Source organism: Mustela nigripes, chromosome 17 (genome assembly GCF_022355385.1).
Source record: "Mustela nigripes isolate SB6536 chromosome 17, MUSNIG.SB6536, whole genome shotgun sequence".
In the NCBI taxonomy this organism is placed as follows: domain Eukaryota; kingdom Metazoa; phylum Chordata; class Mammalia; order Carnivora; family Mustelidae; genus Mustela; species Mustela nigripes.
Genome location: NC_081573.1, coordinates 34,274,127 through 34,292,512, shown reverse-complemented (window position 1 = coordinate 34,292,512; position 18,386 = coordinate 34,274,127). Strand labels below are relative to the sequence as shown.

Below are 18,386 nucleotides of genomic sequence, written 5' to 3'. Positions count from 1 at the left end.
AGCAGGCTCCTGGCAGAGCAGGGAGCTGGATGTGGAACTCCGTCCCGGGACTCCAGGATCATGACCTGAGCTGAAGGCAGTTTCTTAACCTACTGAGCCACCCAGGCACCCAGTTTGATACACTTTTTTTTTTTTTTTTAATATTTATTTATTTGACAGAGCGAGAGATCTCAAGTAGGCAGAGAGGCAGGCAGAGAGAGGGGGAAGCATGCTCCCCACTGAGCAGAGAGCCCGATGTGGGGCTTGATCCCAGGATCCCGAGATCATGACCTGAGTGGTTAAGCAGAGCCAGAGGGGGAAAGGAGCAGAGGGAGAAGCAGACTCCCCCTGCCCTGTGTGGAGCCTGATGTGGGGCCCACTCCCAGGACCCTGAGATCATGACCTGAGCTGAAGTTAGACACTCAACTAACTGAGCCATCTAGGTGCCCTGGTTTGGTATACTTTTAAAAAAACATTTTCGGGGTGCCTGGGTGGCTCAGTGGGTTAAAAAGCCTCTGCTTTCAGCTCAGGTCATGGTCTCAGGATCCTGGGATCAAGCCCCTCATCAGGCTCTCTGCTTGGCAGGGAGCCTGCTTCCTCCTCTCTCTCTCTGCCTACTTGTGATCTCTGTCTGTCAAATAAATAAATAAAATCTTTAAAACAAACAAACATATTTTCCACAGCTATTAGTAAGGTTAGTGGTTCTCAACCTTTAAAATGAGTAAGAGTAACCTGCAAAGTATGCTTAAAATACAGTGTTCTGGGGACGCCTGGGTGGCTCAGTTGGTTGGATGACTGCTTTCGGCTCAGGTCATGATCCCAGAGTCCCGGGTTCGAGTCCGGCATTGGGCTTCCAGCTCCACAGGGAGTCTGCTTCTCCCTCTGACCTTCTCCTAGCTCATGCTGTCTCTCACTGCCTCTCTCTCAAAAAAATAAATAAAATCTTAAAAAAAAAAATCTTTAAAAAAAATCTTTAAAAAAAATATTCTTTCCTCAAGGATTTTGATTCTGTTGGTGTAGGGTGGTGCTTAGGAGTCAGCATTTTATGTATGTATGTATGTATGTATGTATTTATTTGACAGAGATTACACGTAGGCAGAGAGGCAGGCAGAGAGAGGAGGAAGCAGGCTCCTGGCTGAGCAGAGAGCCCAGTGCAGGGCTGAGCCAAAGGCAGAGAGAGGCTTTAAACCACTGAGCCACCCAGATGCCCCAGGAGTCAGCATTTTAAATAGGTCTCTGTCCCATCTCCCAGATCTTTTTTTCTTTTAAATTTATTTAAGTAATTCCTAAACCCAGCATGGGCCTCGAACTCAAAACCCTGAGATAAAAATCGAGCCACCCAGGCACCCACCCATCTCCCAGTTCTTAAACACAGTTGCCTTCGTTGCATAGCAGAACAATAAAATCTGTATTTATTCTCTTAAGCCCCTTGAGATAGTGTTTACTTTTTTCTGTAGCATCTAAGGTATTCATATGGAATGGAGTTAGGCTCAAGCATTTGAATTAATAGGAGTGCCATTGTTAGCAAATGAAGGTTTTTTATAGAGTGTCCTGGAATGAAATGGAAGGAGATCATTTGGGAAATTTTATACAATCCTTATGAAATAAGGAATGGTGTAATAGTAAATTTTTCTAATTAAAAATATTTTCATAGTTTAATGAAATTGAACTTGTTTCTGCAGTCAGGTTTATGTCGGTTTTATGGTTTGAAAAGTCTACATACATTTTAATGATCTCCAGATTATTGACAGTTGTCAGAGAAATTTCATTTGCATAAATGTGGTATATTTAAGATATCTTTAGATCCATTCAAAGACTTAAAATTGGAATATTTAATGTTTATTTGAGAGATAGAATACAAGCTGGGGAAGGGGCAGAGGGAGAGTTTTTTTTTTTTTTTTTTAAGGATTTTACTTATTTGAGAGAGCACCCCCATATGTGTTAGCAGCTGGAAGAGGCAGAGGGAGAAAATCTTCAAGTAGACTCTCTGCTGAGTGTGGAGGCAACACAGGGCTCAATCCCAGGACCCTTGAGGTCATGACCTGAGCCAAAACCAAGAGCTGGACGCTCAGTACACTGTGCTACCCAGGCAACCCAACATTGAAATACTTAAAGGTGATGGCTCTTTATCTTCTTTTTGGACAAAATATGATAATTGATTTTTAAACATTTTTGAATGTATTTGAGCCCAGCAGTAAAAATAATTAGGTAAAAGTAATGATAAACATTTAATATGAGAATTTGTGTACATTGCACATTATAAGACATTACAGCTGTCTCACATGTCACCAAAACAGAGAAGACAAGAAATAATAGGAGTTTTAGTTCCTTCTCTCAAGAACCTGCTACTCAGCCTTTCCATATCATCATGCTGGACCAGTTAGTCACATCTTGGCTGGCCTGGCTGTACTCTGTGGCATATGTAAACTTCTCCAACAGTTCTGTGGGAGATTGACAGCTACTTGCTTTTCAGCAAACTCTTATAGCAGATGTTAGATGATAGAGCATCATCTATCTCATCCACTTTGCTTGTCCTGAATACTTCCTTCTGTTAACCAGCTGATGTTATCAAAGGGTAGACTGGTTTGAGCTGCTCTCCAGAGCAATCTAGGAGACTGTCTTGAGGCCGTAGAAGATTGTTACCTCTCAGCCCTTAAAGATCTACCATTTTGGGAAAGCTCTGCTTTAGATGAGGCCTTATTTTTACAAATGGGAGGGGGCGGTATAGAGGTTCAGTCACTTTTGATCTAGCCTTTTGTTATGTGTAGTTGCTTGTCCTGTGGGTTTAAATTTTGGATTTAAAAAAATTGCTACTACTTAAACTTCATTTTATAAAAACTACTTTATAGCCATAAAAGCTAAAATACTGTTGAGTATAAAGTCAGCTTTTAAAAATCTTAAAAAAAAAATAAAGTCAGCTTTTGGGGGACACCTGAGTGGCTCAGTCTGGTTGAGCTTCTGGTACCTGTTTTCAGCTCAGGCCATGATTCATGGTTGTGGGATTGAGCCCTGAGTGTGGTGCAGGGATTCTGCTTGAGATTCTTTCTTTGTCCCTCCCTCTGTGCTCTCCCTCTCTCTAAAATAAATTCTTTAAAGAAAGTCAGTTTTTGGAAATCACATTACATGCTTGTAATCTTTGTTTTAAGTTATAAAAGTAATACATGTCCCTCATCCCTAGTTTTTTTTTTTTATTTTTAAGATTTTATTTATTTATTTGACAGAGGGAGAGTACAAGTAGGCAGAGTGGCAGGCAGAAGAAGAGGGAGAGGTAGGCTCCCCACTGAGCAGGGAGCCCGATCATGACCTGAGCTAAAGGCAGCCACTCAACTGACTGAGCCACCCAGGCCAGGTGTCCTATCCCTAGTTTTATTAAGAAAAATTTCACATGTGCAGAAGGATGAAAATAGTACAGTGTAGAGCAACATACTTGCTTCCTAGATTCAACAATTAACATCTTACCATAATAACTTTTTCTGTTATTCGTATATTTCTCTCTCTCTTTTTTAAAAAGATTTTATTTATTTATTTGTCAGAGAGCACACGCACAAGCAGGGGGAGAGAGGAAACAGGCTCCCTGCTGAGCAAGGAGTCGGATACAGGACTCGATCCCAGGACCCTGGGATCATGACCTGAGCTGAATGCAGTGGCTTAACCGACTGAGCCACCAAGGCATCCCTGATATTCGTGTATTTTTTATTGAAGTATATTGGACAGTGTTAATTTCAGGTGTACAACATAGTGATGTGACAGTTCCATGTTACGCTTATCACAAGTGTTGCTACCGTCTGTCAACATACAACATTATTACTGTACTATTGATTATATTCTATATGGTTTACCTTTCATTCCTTCATTACTCATTCTGGAACTCTGAACCTCCTGCTCCCCCTCACCATTTTGCCCATCCCTATTTATGTATTTTTACTGGTTTGAAGATACATACACTTGCATATATCTCCTGAAAATTAAGACATCCTTTTTCTTTTTTTTTTAAGATTTATTTATTTATTTGACAGAGAGATCACAAGTAGGCAGAGGGGCAGGCAGAGAGCGTGGGGGAAGCAGGCTCCCCGCCAAGCAGAGACCTTGATGGGGCTCGATCCTAGAACTCTGGGATCATGACCTGAGCTGAAGGCAGAGGCTTAAGCCACTGAGCCACCCAGGTGTCCCCTCTTTTTTTTTTTTTTTAAGATTTTATTTATTTATTTGAGAGAGGAAGAGCACAGAAGGAGAGTGAGAGAAGCAGACTCACTGCTGAGCAGGATGCTGGATGTGGGCTCTATCCCAGGACCCTGAAATCATGACCTAAGCTGAAGGCAGCCGCTTAGCCAACTGAGCCGACCAGGTGCCTGAGGCATCCTTTAAAAAAAAAAAAAAAAGACATTCTTGCATAGACACACTACAGCTAAGAATATTAAATACTCTTATAAAAACTCCAGTTGCCTAAAGAATAACTTTTACAACTTTTAAGATTTATTTATTTATTTGAAGGCAGGAGAGTCCCAAACAGACTCTGCACAGAGGTCACAACCCAAGGCAAATCCAAGAGTTTGACACTCAGCCGACTGTGCTACCCTGTTTTTAATAACTTTTTTGAGTCATGATTTCATTAAGGTTCACATTTTGCTTTTGTATTGTAGTTTCATAATCAGAATAGACCCCATTTTTTCTCTCTCTACTGACCTTCTGAAAAGTACAGGCCAAAAAAAAGAAAAAGAAAAAAAAAGAAAAGAGCAGGCCAGTGGCCTGGTAGAATGAACCAGTACTTGCATTTATCTGATAAGATCTCCTGTGTAGTTTAAACCTTTCCCTTTAACCTTTTATTTCCTGGGAATTGATAGATACAGAGGTATTAGCCATATATTAATGTGGTTTATGTTTATGTGTCAAGGTGATAACTTCATATTGTAACACATCAGTAGACACATATGTTGGGCAGATTTACCATTAGTAATAAAGTACTTTTTTAGTTAAGGTAGTGACTGCCATAGCTGTATTATAAAGGCACATTTTTTTTTCTTTTGCAATTAGTAGGTAATTTGTTGGGTAGTAGTATGCAGCTGTGCCAGCAACCTTTTACCTGAGGTTTTTAAGGTAATTCTTGCCTGAATCAACTTTTTTAAAAAAATTTTTAAGATTTATTTATTTATTTGAGAGAGAGACACAGCATGAGAGGGGAGAAAGTCAGAGGGAGAAGCAGTCTCCCCACAGAGCTGGGATCCTGATGTGGGACTTGATCCCAGGACTCTGGGATCATGACCTGAGCTGAAGGCAGTCGCTTAACCAACTGAGCCACCCAGGTACCCCATGAATCAACTTTTTTAATTTAAAGATTTGTTTATTTGAGAGAGGGAGAGAGAAAGAGCATGCGGCGTGTGAGTGGGGCGAGGGGCAGAGGGAGAGGACGGAAAACCTCAAGCAGACTCCCTGCTGAGTGTAGAACCTGACTTGGGGCCTGATCCCACACCCATGAGATCATGACCTGAACCAAAACTGAGAATCAGACACTTAACTGACTGAGCTACCCAGGCACCCCTGTTTTGTTGTGTATAATCACTGTATTGTGTATTAGAGCTCTAGGACTTATTTATTGCAAATTTTTACCCTTAAACACTCATTTCTCCACCCCCTGATAACTACTTCACTCTGGTTTTTTTTTTTTTTTTTTAAGATTTTATTTATGACAGAGAGAGAGAGAGGGAACACAAGAACAGGGTTGCTGGAGAGGGAGAAGCAAGCTCCCACTGAGGAGGGAGCCTGATACAGAGCTTGATCCTAGGACGCTGAGATCATGACCTGGGCTGAAGGCAGATGCTTAACAACTGAGTCACCCAGGTACCCCTTGAGTTTGGTTTTTAAATTATTTATTTATTTAGATTGAGATAGAGTCTACAGAGAATATTATAATAGTGTCAGGTATACAACAAAGAATGATTCAGTATTTCTGTATATTGTGATGTGATCACTCTGATGAATATAGTTAACATCTAGCACTATCCAGGTGCAGTTTGTTAAGTGTCTAGCTCTTGCTCTCACCTCAGGTCTTAGATCCAAGGTTCTTGAGTTCAGGCCCTGTGTTGGGCTCTGTGCTGGGCTCCACCCTGGGCTTGGAGCCTGCTTAAAAAGAACAACAAATCTACTACCTCCCATAGGAAAAAAATTATTTTTCCCTTGTGATGAGAACTTTTAAGATTTACTCTATAATTACCATGGCCTATGTTACATCCTTAGGACTTAATCATTATAACTGAAAGTTACCTGTTGACCACCTTCATCATAACCACTACTACCACCATCACCCCCTTTTACTTCCCACCAACCACAATATTCTGTTTCTGAATTGTTTTTAAGATCCCATAATAATGGATATTATATAGTGTCTGTCTTATTCAGTCTTATTTATCTCAGCATAATGTTCTCAAGGCCTTCCATATTGTCACAAATGGCAGTATTTTTTTTTTTCCCTCCAGGACTGAAAAGTATTCCTCTGTGTGTGTGTGTTATCTTTTTCCATTCATCTATTGACAGACACTTAGGTTGTTTCCATAAATTTTTTTAAAGAGTTTATTTTTAAATGTTATTTGATTTTATTTTTTCTAAAAGATTTTATTTATTGATTTGACAGGGAGAGACACGATGAGAGAGGGAACACAACCAGATACACCAGTACCTCGGCATCTATCTCTCACATGGTGAGAGAGGGAGAAGCAGGCTTCCCGCCAAGCAGGAAGCCCGATTCAGGGCTCAGCCCTTGAACCCTGAAATCATGACCAGAGCCGAAGGCAGACACCCCTAAACATTTTATTTTTAAGTAATTTCTATACCCAGAGTGGGGCTTGAACTCACAACCTTGAGATCAAGAGTCACACGTTCTAACTGAGCCATCCATGCATCCTGGTTGTTTTCATATCTTGATTATTAGAATATTGGTGCAGTAAACATCAGAGTGCATATATCTCTTCAGTAACATCTTTTCATTACCTTTGGATTTATACCCAGAAGTGGATTGCTGGAATGTATGGTAATTTTATTTTTATTTTTATTTTTTAAGATTTTATTTATTTATTTGGCACAGAGAGCGCGATTACAAATTACAAGTAGTTAGGTAGAGATGGGGGGAAGAAGCAGGCTCCCTGCTGAGCAGAGGGCCCGATGCAGGGCTTGATCCCAGAACCCTGAGATCATGACCTGAGCCAAAGGCAGAGGCTTAACCCACTGAGCCACCCAGGTGCCCCTTTATCCTGATTTTGATATGCATTTCCCTTGATGATTAGTGATGAACACCTTTGCAGATACCTGTTTGCTACTTTGATGTTGTCTTTGGGAAAATGTCTGTTTAGGTTCTCTGCCCATTTTTTAATTGGATTTTGATTTTTTTGTTACTGAGTTGTAGGAGGGTTTATTTAAATTTTTTTAAATTTTTTAAAATAAGTTTAGTATAGAGGTGCCTGGGTGGCTTAGATGGTTGGGTGTTTGCCTTTGGTTCAGGTCATGATCTCCAGGTCCTGGGATCAAGCCCCATGTCTGGCTTTGAGCTCAGCAGGGAGTCTGCTTCTCTCTCCCTCTGGCTTTCCTCTTGTACTCTTTGTCTCTCAAATGAATTAAATAAATTTAGTACATTAACCTCTTACCTGGTACGTGTTTTGCAGATATTCTCTCATTCTGTAGGTTGCCTTTCCATTTTGTCTTTTCTTTGGTTGTGAAGAAACTTTTAATTTTGATGTCGCATTTGTTATTTTTTTCGTTTGCTGTGCTTTTGGTATCATGTTAAAAAATGAAATCATTGCCAAGACTTGCCCTGAAAGTTTCCTTTGTGTGTTTGTTTGTTTGTTTAAAGATTTTAATTTATTTGACAGAGATCACAAGTAGGCAGAGAGGCAGGCAGAGAGAGAGGGTGAAGCAGGCTCCCTGCTGAGCAGAGAGCTGGATGTGGGGCTCCATCCCAGGACCCTGGGACCATGACCCGAGCCGAAGGCAGAGGCTTTAATCCACTGAGCCATCCAGGTGCCCTCCTTTGTATGTTTTTGTCTAGGAATTTGTTTGGTATCAGGTCTTATGTTTAAGTCTTTGATCCATTTTGAGTTAATTTTTGTGAGTAGTGTAAGATAGAAGTCCACTTTGATTTTTCTGCATATAGTTATCCAGTTTTCCTAGTACTGTTTATTGAAGAGACTATCCTTTCTCCATTGGTTGCTTTGTCTCCCTTACCAAGTACTGTTTGACTGTATGTGCTTTCTGTTCTGTTGTTTTGGTCTGTGGGTCTGTTCTTATGCTGGTACCATATGGTTTTAGTTGCTGTAGCTTTGTAGTACAGTTGGAGTTCAAGAAGTGTGATGCCTCCAGTTTTGTTCTTTTATTGTGAAGACTTCATTTATTTATTTGACAGAGAGCAAGTGAGAGCCAGAGAGCACAGGCAGGGGGAACTGCAAAAGAAGAAGGAGGCTCTCTGCTGAGCCAGGGACCCTCATGCAGGGCTCAGTCCCAGAACTTTGGGATCATGACCTGAGCCGAAGGCAGATGCTTAAACAGTCTGAGCCACCCAGGAGCCCCTGGTTTTGTTCTCTTTCTCATGATTGCTTGGGCTTTTGGGGATCTTTTGTGGTTCCATACCAATTTAGGATTTTTTTCCTATTTATGTGAAAAATGCCATTGGAATTTTCATAGGGTTTGTGTTGAATCTACATGGCTTTGAGTGGCATGGACATTTTATTTATTTTTTTTTAATTAAAAATTTTAAAAGATTTTATTTATTTCACAGAGAGCACATTAACACCAAGGAGGGTGGAGGTGGGGGGAGAAGATTAGAGGGAGAAGGAGCCTGATGCATGGCTTGGCCCCAGGACCTCAGAATCATGACCTGAGCGAAAGGCAGATGCTTAGCGCACTGAGCCACCTAGGCACCCTTGACATGGACATTTTTTTTTTCCAAAAAATTTTTAAAATATTTTATTTATCACAAGTAGGCAGAGCGGCAGGCAGAGAAAGAGGGGGAAGCAGGCTCCCTGCTGAGCAGAGAGCCAGATTTGGAGCTCGATTCCAAGACCCTGAGATCATGACCTGGGCAAAAGGCAGAGGCTTAAACCACTGAGCCACCAAGGAACCATTCAGTTTTTAAATTAAAAAAAAAAATTATTTTATTTTTATTAGTTTTTTTTAGTGTGGGAGGGAGGGAGAGAGAGAGGATCTTAAGCAGGCACCATGCTTACTGCTGAGTCTGATATGGTGCTCTGTCTCACAATTCTGAGATCATGACCTGAACGGAAATCAAGTTTCAGATGCTTAACCTGCTGAATGGGTGGTGTGGACATTTAAGAGTATTAGCTCTTCTAATCTATTAACATTTGTATCCATTTGTTTGTGTCATCTTTGATTTCAACAGAGTTTTGTAGTTTCACTGTATAGTCAAGGGCTTTCTTTAGATTCAACTAAGACTTTTTTTTTTTTTTTTTTTTTTTAAGATTTATTTATTTGGGAATGCATTGAGCCAAAGGAGGGGCAGAGGGAGAGAATCTGAAGTCAAGCCAACTCTCTGCTGAGTGTTGGAGCCCGTTGCTGGCCAGACAACCTGGAGATAATGACCTGAGCTGAAATCGAGTCTGACACCTAACTGAGCCACCTGGGTGCTCCCGAAGAGTTACTTTTTACTGTTTTACTTCACTTTTTCTTTTTACTGAGATAGACTTACCTGAAAATATGTGTCCTTTGAGTTCTTGAGGCAAAAAGAACTCATAGGTATGGAGAGATACTTTTTTGGGGGGCGGGGATACATTCCTAATAGTGGAATTAAAGGTTTAAGGATAGCGCAATAAACACTTTTTGTAGTATTGCCAATTTAAATTTCAAGAAATGTTGTACACAATACCGTTGTTAAAAGTCTGATGAGTCCTCTTTTTGCCTGTCTTCTTGTTAGTATGTTCTCGAACTTGGATAATTTTATTGGTCTGATACAGAAAATGAGCTATGACCAGAACATGAAGAAAGCTTCTCTAAGATTTATAGCAGGCAAGTCTAGTTGCATGTAATGGATAGATAGTAATGCAATTTGTCTTTAACTTCTCACATGTTATTTAGAATGAACAAAAAACATCTTGGCACATTTTCAGGCCTCTCCTATTCTTTTTTGAGGAGCACGTGTAGGGATACGGTTGGTCCAGCTTTTGCTGTGTATAACATGAAACAGAACAAAACAATGTAGTGTTTCTAATTCGTTTAGAAATTGTTAAAGGTAAAGGTTTTAAATGCCCTTAAGAGGGTCTTTTAATCTTTGTGAATTTTCTGATTGTAATGAAATTATGAGCTGATTTCACAGCATGAAGTTGTATGTAAGTTCATCTGTTTTCAGATTTTTGTGTTTCAGCAGCAATACTTGATGAATTCATAAGAAAAATTTGTGGTTTCCCTCTCCCTCACTTTTTTTGTAATACAGAATAGTTACTTGGACTCAGCCCATGGTTGGAATTAAACTGATAAGCATCCTGTCATTTTCTGCTTTGGGCTTCCCTTTCTAAATCTTCCTAGTAAAATTCTCATCAATGTGGGAAGGAATTTGGGTTCTGAAGCCCTTACTTGCCTTTGAGACAGTGATTCAAATACCTGAAACATATACCCTAAGGTACAGCTGTAGGACCAAACTGATTGCAAAACCGTGCAGGAAAGTTAATGCACATTAACTTAGTTAAATAAATGGGATCTTGTAAATAGGCTGTAGATGCTCTGGGAAGAGGAACAGAAAATGGAAAATGTCAGATGAATGTTTTTTTCCATGAACCCTAATTCTAAGTACTTTCCTGTTTCTAAAGGGTATAGTATAAATAATCATTTTTTTTTTTTTTTTTTTTTTTTTTTAAAGATTTTATTTATTTATTTGACAGAGAGAAATCACAAGTAGGCAGAGAGGCAGGCAGAGAGAGAGAGAGAGAGAGGAGGAAGCAGGCTCTCTGCTGAGCAGAGAGCCCGATGCGGGACTTGATCCCGGGACCCCGAGATCATGACCTGAGCCAAAGGCAGCGGCTTAACCCACTGAGCCACCCAGGTGCCCCTAAATAATCATTTTGAAGTAGATTTATAAATAGACATCCAGATAATACAGGTTGTCTTGCTAAACTCCAGCTTTTTAAGGGGGGATACTTCTTTTTATATTGGCCCTGCCTACTTTTCAGACTTGGCATCTTCTGTAATTGGTGGTTGAGACATACTAATTTTTTTTCCCTGAGTCTTTAGTGGGATTTCAGGTACTAAGATGGAGAGATGATAATGTTTTAACTCTTTTTCTCCTAGTAAAAAACTAAATAAAAAATCTGATTTTTATCCTTTTCTTTTTTTAAAACAGGTGCCATGTTTCAGAACAGAGTAATACCCCTGGTAAAGAAGAACTGAAGACACTGTACAGACATCAGATATAGGCTAATTACAAGGAAAGCATTAACCTGCCTCTGAGGTGACTAAAGGGGAATAATGGTGATTTTGCGCCGGGCTCGGCCGCCTGCTTCCGCCCCAACCAGCAATGAATCTTGACTCGCTCTCGCTGGCCTTGTCTCAAATCAGCTACCTGGTGGACAATTTAACCAAGAAAAACTACCGAGCCAGCCAGCAGGAAATACAACATGTAAGTAAACATAGAAAACAAGTACCATTAAAGGAATGAGTGTATAGTAGAAAGAACGTTCTCCTCAGCTTTAATATATAAGAGATTTTATCCCAATCTTTTTTTTTTTTTTTTTTTTTTTTTAAGGAGTCACAGATACAAATTTTTCTGTAAAAATTATGAATACCTGACTTGGTTTAGTCTCATTTTTTTTCTTATCTACATTTTAAAATTGAGAGAGAGATATATATTTCACAAACTGTAAAGCTCCCCCTTATAAAATGTGCAATTCAGTAGTTTCTAGTGGATTCACAAAGTTACTTAATCATCACCATCTAAATCTAGAATGTTTTCATCGCCTCAAAAAGAAATACTTGAATCCATTAGCAGTTGCTCTCCCTCCCCTCTCCAGCTCCTGGCAACCACTAATCTTTCCGCTTTTCTGGATATTTCATATAGATGGAGTCATAACAGATGGGGCTTTTTGTGCCTGTTTTCTTTCACTTAGCGCAATGTTTTTAAGATTCATACATCTTGTTGGGGCACCTGGGTGGCTCAGTCAGTTAAATGTCCGATTCTTGATTTTGGCTCAGGTCAGGATCTCAGGGTGGTGAGATTGAGCTACTCCTCGGGCTCTGTGCTGGGTGTGGAGTCTGCTTAAGATTCTCTCCCTCACTTCCCCCCCTTTAAGAAAAAGATTCATCTATGTTGGAGTCTGTGTCCATACTTCCTTCCTTTTTATGGGTAATAATACGATGTGAATATTATTTATAAGAATAATAGTTCTTTGAATATTCTCCAGTTTATCTGTAAAATGGATATTTAATTTGTTTCCATTTTGTGGCTGTTGTGAGTAGTGTGGCTTTCAGCATTTGTTTATGAGTTTTTGGATGGATATTTGATTTTAATTTTTTGGGTATATGTGAAAGAATTGAATTGCTGGGTTATAGGATAACTCTCACTTCCTGAAGAATTTCCAGACTTTATCCAGGGTACCACATCTCTTCATTTCCACAAGTAGTGAATGAGGGTTCCAATTTTTCCTCATCCTCACTAACACTCATTATTTTTTGTCTTTGTTTATACTCATTCTAGTGGATGTGAACAGGTACCTCATTATTTTGCTTATGTAGCTAATGATGTTGAACATCTTTTCATAGGCATTTTGTGTATCTTTGGAGAAAATGTCAGTTCTCATCCTTTGCCCCCCAGTTTTTTTGCCATTGACCCCCTCCAATATTTACTCTTTTTAAAAGAAGATTTAATTTATTCATTAGAGAGAGTGAACGTGCTCATGAGTTGGGGAGGGGCAGTGGGAGAGGGGAAAGCAGACTCCCTGCTGAGCGGGGAGCCTGATGTGGGCTTCCGTGGGGCTTGATTCCAGGACCCTGAGATCATGATTTGAGCTGAAGACAGATGCATAATGGACTGAGCCACCCAGGTGTCCTGATTCCCCAAGTTTTAAAAATTAAACTGTTCTCAAGTACAAGTTTGTTTTATAGAGCATTTCATTCAATCTTTATGAGAGTTAAATACTATACTATATTTTAGTTGTAGTGATGGTACCCCCTTTTTATTAATAAATGGAGTATTATACTTAAAATTGTATATATTATTAAATTAAAATTCACTAGTTGTGTGACAGTAGGTTATCTTCTCTGAACATTATTTTCCTCATTTGCAAAATAAGGCTAAGTATAAAATTTGTCTGACATCCTTCTTAGGATTAAATGAAGTTAAGAAGAGCACCTAGTATAGTTCCTGTCCTAAGCATTATTTAAAAAAAAGGAAATTCTCCTTTTTCTACATTATAAATTAACAGTTGTTACATAAGGTAGGTAGTACATACATACAAGTTGTAAATGAAATAGGTGCCTGATTATTTGAGCTAAATCTAAGAATTAATTGTTCAGGAGTTTTTTCTCCTTTCCTTGTTTTTGGGGTGTGTGTTTGGAGGTAATTTAATTTTTATTTTTTATTCTTTTTTTTTTAAGATTTTATTTATTTATTTGAGAGAGAGAGAGAGACAGATCACAAGTAGTCAGAGAGGAGGAAGTAGGCTACCTGCTGAGCAGAGAGCCTGATGCAGAGCTTGATCCCAGGACCCTGAGATCATGACCTGAGCTGAAGGCAGAGGCTTAACCCACTGAGCCACCCAGGCGCCCCTGTTTTTTCATTCTTTTTTTTTTTTTTAAACATTTTATTTATTTATTTGACAGAGAGATCACAAGCAAGCAGAGAGGCAGGCAGAGAGAGAGGAGGAAGCAGGCTCCCTGCTGAGCAGAGAACCCAATGTGGGGCTCGATCCCAGGACTCTGAGATCATGACCTGAGCCGAAGGCAGAGGCTTAACCCACTGACCCACCCAGGCGTCCCTGTTTTTTCATTCTTAAAGATTTTATTTATTCATTTGGGGGAGGGAGGGATAGAGAGCACGAGTTGAGGGGAGAGGCAGAGGGCGAAGGAGAAGCCGACTCCTTTCTGAGCTGAGAGCCTGATGTGGGGGCTTGATCCCAGAACCCAGAGATGACCTGAGCCAAAGGCAGACACTTAAGAGTTTGAGCCACCCAGACACCCTTTTTTTTTTTTTTTTAAAGGATTTTACTTACTTACCTGAGAGAGCACTAGCAGGGTGAGGAGCAGAGGGGGAAGCAGACTCCCTGCTGAGCAGGGACTCAGTCCTGGGAGTCCAAGATCATGACCTGAGCTGAAGGCAGATGCTTAACTGACTGAGCCACTCAGGTCTTTAAAATAGGTAATATTACTAACCTGATTACCCCAGCTACCTACTCTTTCTCTGCCCACAGGCAACTGATGTTTGCTGTTTCTTAAATGTTCTTCCAAAGATGCTTGCACATAGAAAATAGTAAAATATTATTTTTATAAAGCTAAATCAGGTTAAATAAAGCTATTTTTAAAAAGTTAAACGAAAAAACTTAGTAAAATACTTTCCATTCTTTTTTCACATATTGGCATATGATAGTTTTCTGTATCTTGGTTGTTTCTTTTTAATTTTATTTATTTATTTTAAAGATTTTATTTATTTGTTAGAGCACAAATTGGGGAGGGACAGAGGGAGAAGCAGGCTTCCCACTGAGCAAAGGAACCTGATGTGGGACTTGATCCTAAGACACTAGAATCTTGACTTGAGTCAAAGGCAGAGCATTAACCGACTGAGCCACTTAAGTGTCCCTGTTTCCTTTTTAACTTACCAGTCTATCGTAGAAATTATTCTTGGGGTGCCTGGCTGGCTCAGTCGGTAGAGCATCTGACTCTTGATCTCTTGGGGTTTTGAGTTTGAGTCCAGTTGGGCGTGGAGCCTTCCTTAAAAAAAAAATTATTCATTATCCTGTACATAAAAAGTTTGTTCTTTTAAGGCTGTATAGGAAACCATTATATGGATGAAACATTTATTTCATTATTTATGGACATTTAGATTATATACTTTATTTTTTGCTTTTGCTATTGACAGTGCATTAAAACTTTTTTTTTATGTATGTGTTATGTAGGATAAATTCTTAGAAATTCATTCTTGGGCTACTCTTCTCCTTTCCTTTCTGATGGAAGCGCTGAATTCTTGGAATTACTCATTTCCTATTTGATTTTTTTTCTTTTCATGTAGTATTTCAGTGTATGTAGTTTATTGTAATAATCAGCTTTTTATGCTTATAGGGTTTATTGCAATTAATGCTTTGATGAATTACAGTGCTTAAGTTCATTGTTCTAATACCTTCAGGGGTCTTTTTAGTAGAGAACAAAATCTAACCTCCTCAATATGAATTTCAGGGTCCTTTAAGTCATTCTAAATCCTGGAATTTTCATCTTTGAAGAAACAAATCCAGTAACACCTCATCATTAAAGACTTATCAACCTTTTTTCCTTTATTCAGATTAATTCCTTAGGATAAATTCTGAAAGCTGTGTTGGTCAGAATGTGCCCTGACAATTTTTTTTTTTTTTTTAAAGATTTTATTTATTTATTTGACAGAGAGAAATCACAAGTAGGCAGAGAGGCAGGCAGAGAGAGAGAGAGGAGGAAGCAGGCTCCCTGCTGAGCAGAGAGCCCGATGCGGGACTCGATCCCAGGACCCTGAGATCATGACCTGAGCCGAAGGCAGCGGCTTAACCACTGAGCCACCCAGGCGCCCTGCCCTGACAATTTTATGCCGCTACTATTTAATCATCTGCTATGTACCATACGTTAGTTTTTTAGTCACCTTTTTTTTTAAAAGGTTTTATTATTTGAGACAGCCAGCATGTGCATGAACTGGATGAAAAGCAAAGAGGGAAGGAGAGAGACATGCAGACTCCATGCTGAACATGAACCCTAATGCAGAGCTTGATCTCACAACCTTGAGATCATGACTGAGCAGAAATCAAGAGTTGGATGCTTAACTGACTGAGCCACCTAGGCGCCCCCTCTCACATTTTATTTATTTATTTATTTTCCTCTCTCACATTTTAATTTAAAACATGTTATGGGGTGCCTGGGTGGCTCGGTTGGTTAAACATTCTGCTCAGGTCATGATCTTAGGGTAGATTAGAAGGAACACTACTTGGGGCTCTGCACTGGGTGTGGATCCTGTTTGACATTCTCTTTCTCTCCCACTTTGCCCCTTCCCAGCTTTCATGGACTCATATTTATGCTCTCTCTTAAAAACAAAACAAAAAAAACAAAACAGTATTTTTTAAACATGTACTATCTAGTTAATACTCAAGTTTCTTGTTTTGTTTCATCTAAAAAATTTTTTATCACACATGGGTTTGAATTAGGATCCAAATAATATGTATGTTGCATTGGCTCTTATCAGATCTTTTTTAAAATCTTTGGTTTTCCCTCACTCTTTTTTTCTTGAGGTACTTACTTTGTTAAATCAGATTGTTTGCCTTGTTTGTCTTGTGATTATCCAGAGTGTGAATTTTGCTGTAGTGGTGTTTAACATGTTCTTTTATTGCAGTTTCTATTTTCTGTAAGTTAGTATATTTAGAAATGCAGTCAGATTAAGAGTTTCCGCCTTTTAGGACGGTTTGTAGTTGATGATGGTATGTACTTCCATCAGGAGCTTTGCAGTGTCTGGTTGCCTCTACTTCTGTGATTTTTAGCGGGCTTTGTTCATTGACTGGATTCATTAATTTGTTAGGGATTGTGAAATGTTGTTAGTCTTATTGTTAAGCATTCTTGAAATAGTTCTGTAAAGGGAAACTTACCCTTACCAACTATATGGCTACCTGAGATACATTGTATATAGGAAGGGCAAGATCAGTGCTTGATTCTCTATTTATTTGCCAGTTATCAAAGTAACTTCTTTCTGAGCATCTTCCAAACATGACCGATAAATGAGTTTTTTAGTATTCTTGGGAACTCATGTATTTTATTTAAGGTTTATCTTTTTAGAGAGCAAACATGCATGCATGCATGTGTGTGGATGGGAGTAGGGGTAGAGGGAGAGAATCCCAAGCAGACTCCCCTCAGTGCAGAGTCCGATGTTGGGCTCGATCCCACAATCCTGAGATGATCTGAGCTGGAATCAAGAGTCATTCACTCAACTTACTGAGCCACCCAGATGCCCCAGGAACTCATGTATTTTTAACATATTTGATATATTTGAGTTTATTGAAAAGTATTACTGATGAAACTCTTTGGCCAGTGAGTGCTTATTCTTGTTGGCTTTGGAGTCCCCTGTCCTCCTATTTTGTAATATTTATAGTCCTTGATACCATTTCAGAAGCACTGGAAACAAAAATATTCTAGAGTCATCTTGTGTATTTTTTGCTTTGGACCTGGAATTAGCAGTTTCTTTAAGAGGCGTTGGGTTTATTTAGTGGGAAATGGGATATGGAGATTGTCTCTTGAGTTAAGAAGTGATTAAGAGAGACAACTTAGGTCATGTGAAAAAACTTTATTTAGTACTTCATTAAGTGGACAATCCTCTTTAGGAGGACTACAAAATGGGGCAGAAGGAAAGAAGCTATTTTTATAGGATTATAAATAAAAAACAAGGAAGAGACATGGAAAACATCTGGTTGGTTGGGGCCACATAGTCAACCTTATTTAAGGTGAGAAGGCACAGAGTTGGCTTGACCTTTGGGTATTGGTTAACTGATACACTGATATAAATATATTGCATTTCTGGTCGAGTGGAGCATTTATAGAGATTTGAAAGTTACCTAAGTTTTGATTTGCTGACACAGCACCCTGGGTAGTAATGGCACCATTTTGGGCTTAGGAAGTTATTTCAGCGCTTGTGTTTGCTCACTGATGATCAGTTGTTCAGTATTAGGCCTTTCGATGTACAAAGCTAAAGAGCAAATATACGAAGAGTTCATACTGATACTACTGATATTTCCAATTTATCTTTACTTTAAAAAAAATTTTTTTTTAAGGTTCCATTTATTTATTTGACAGAGAAAGAGAGACAGAGAGAGAACACAAGCAGGGGAGTGGGAGAGGGAGAAGCAGGTTCCCACTGAGCAGGGAGCCTGATGCTGGGCTCCATCCCAAGACCCTGGGATCATGACCCGAGCGGAAGGCAGTTGTTTAACACTGAACCACCCAGGCGCCCCTTATCTTTACTTTCAGTTCATGATTGGAAATCTCTCTCTCTCTTTTTTCCCCATGCACAAAATTCCATTTTCAGTGATATAAAAAGCCGTTTACCCTGTTCCACACTGTACAGTCGAGTTCAGATAAAGAGTTCTGACGTTGTTAATAGCACTATGGTTATGGAAAATAGTTTACTTTTTTAGGAGGTAGGGGGGAAGGGAGGGGAGCTCTTAGGCTATCCCAGAGGTATTCCTAGACATATCTCAGAGATAAGGTGAGTT

General features: G+C 39.4%; 1 protein-coding gene across 6 annotated transcripts in view; it reads left to right on the top strand.

Moving 5' to 3' along the window:
- Window positions 1-18,386, top strand: part of CNOT1 (CCR4-NOT transcription complex subunit 1) — a 113,087-nt gene that overhangs the window by 17,693 nt on the left and 77,008 nt on the right. For all 6 annotated transcript variants that reach the window (XM_059382605.1, XM_059382601.1, XM_059382606.1 and 3 more), the window contains exon 2: window positions 11,309-11,584. In XM_059382605.1, the coding sequence (XP_059238588.1) occupies window positions 11,483-11,584 (102 nt within the window). In that variant the 5' untranslated portion in view covers window positions 11,309-11,482. The remainder of the gene's footprint in view (window positions 1-11,308; window positions 11,585-18,386) is intronic.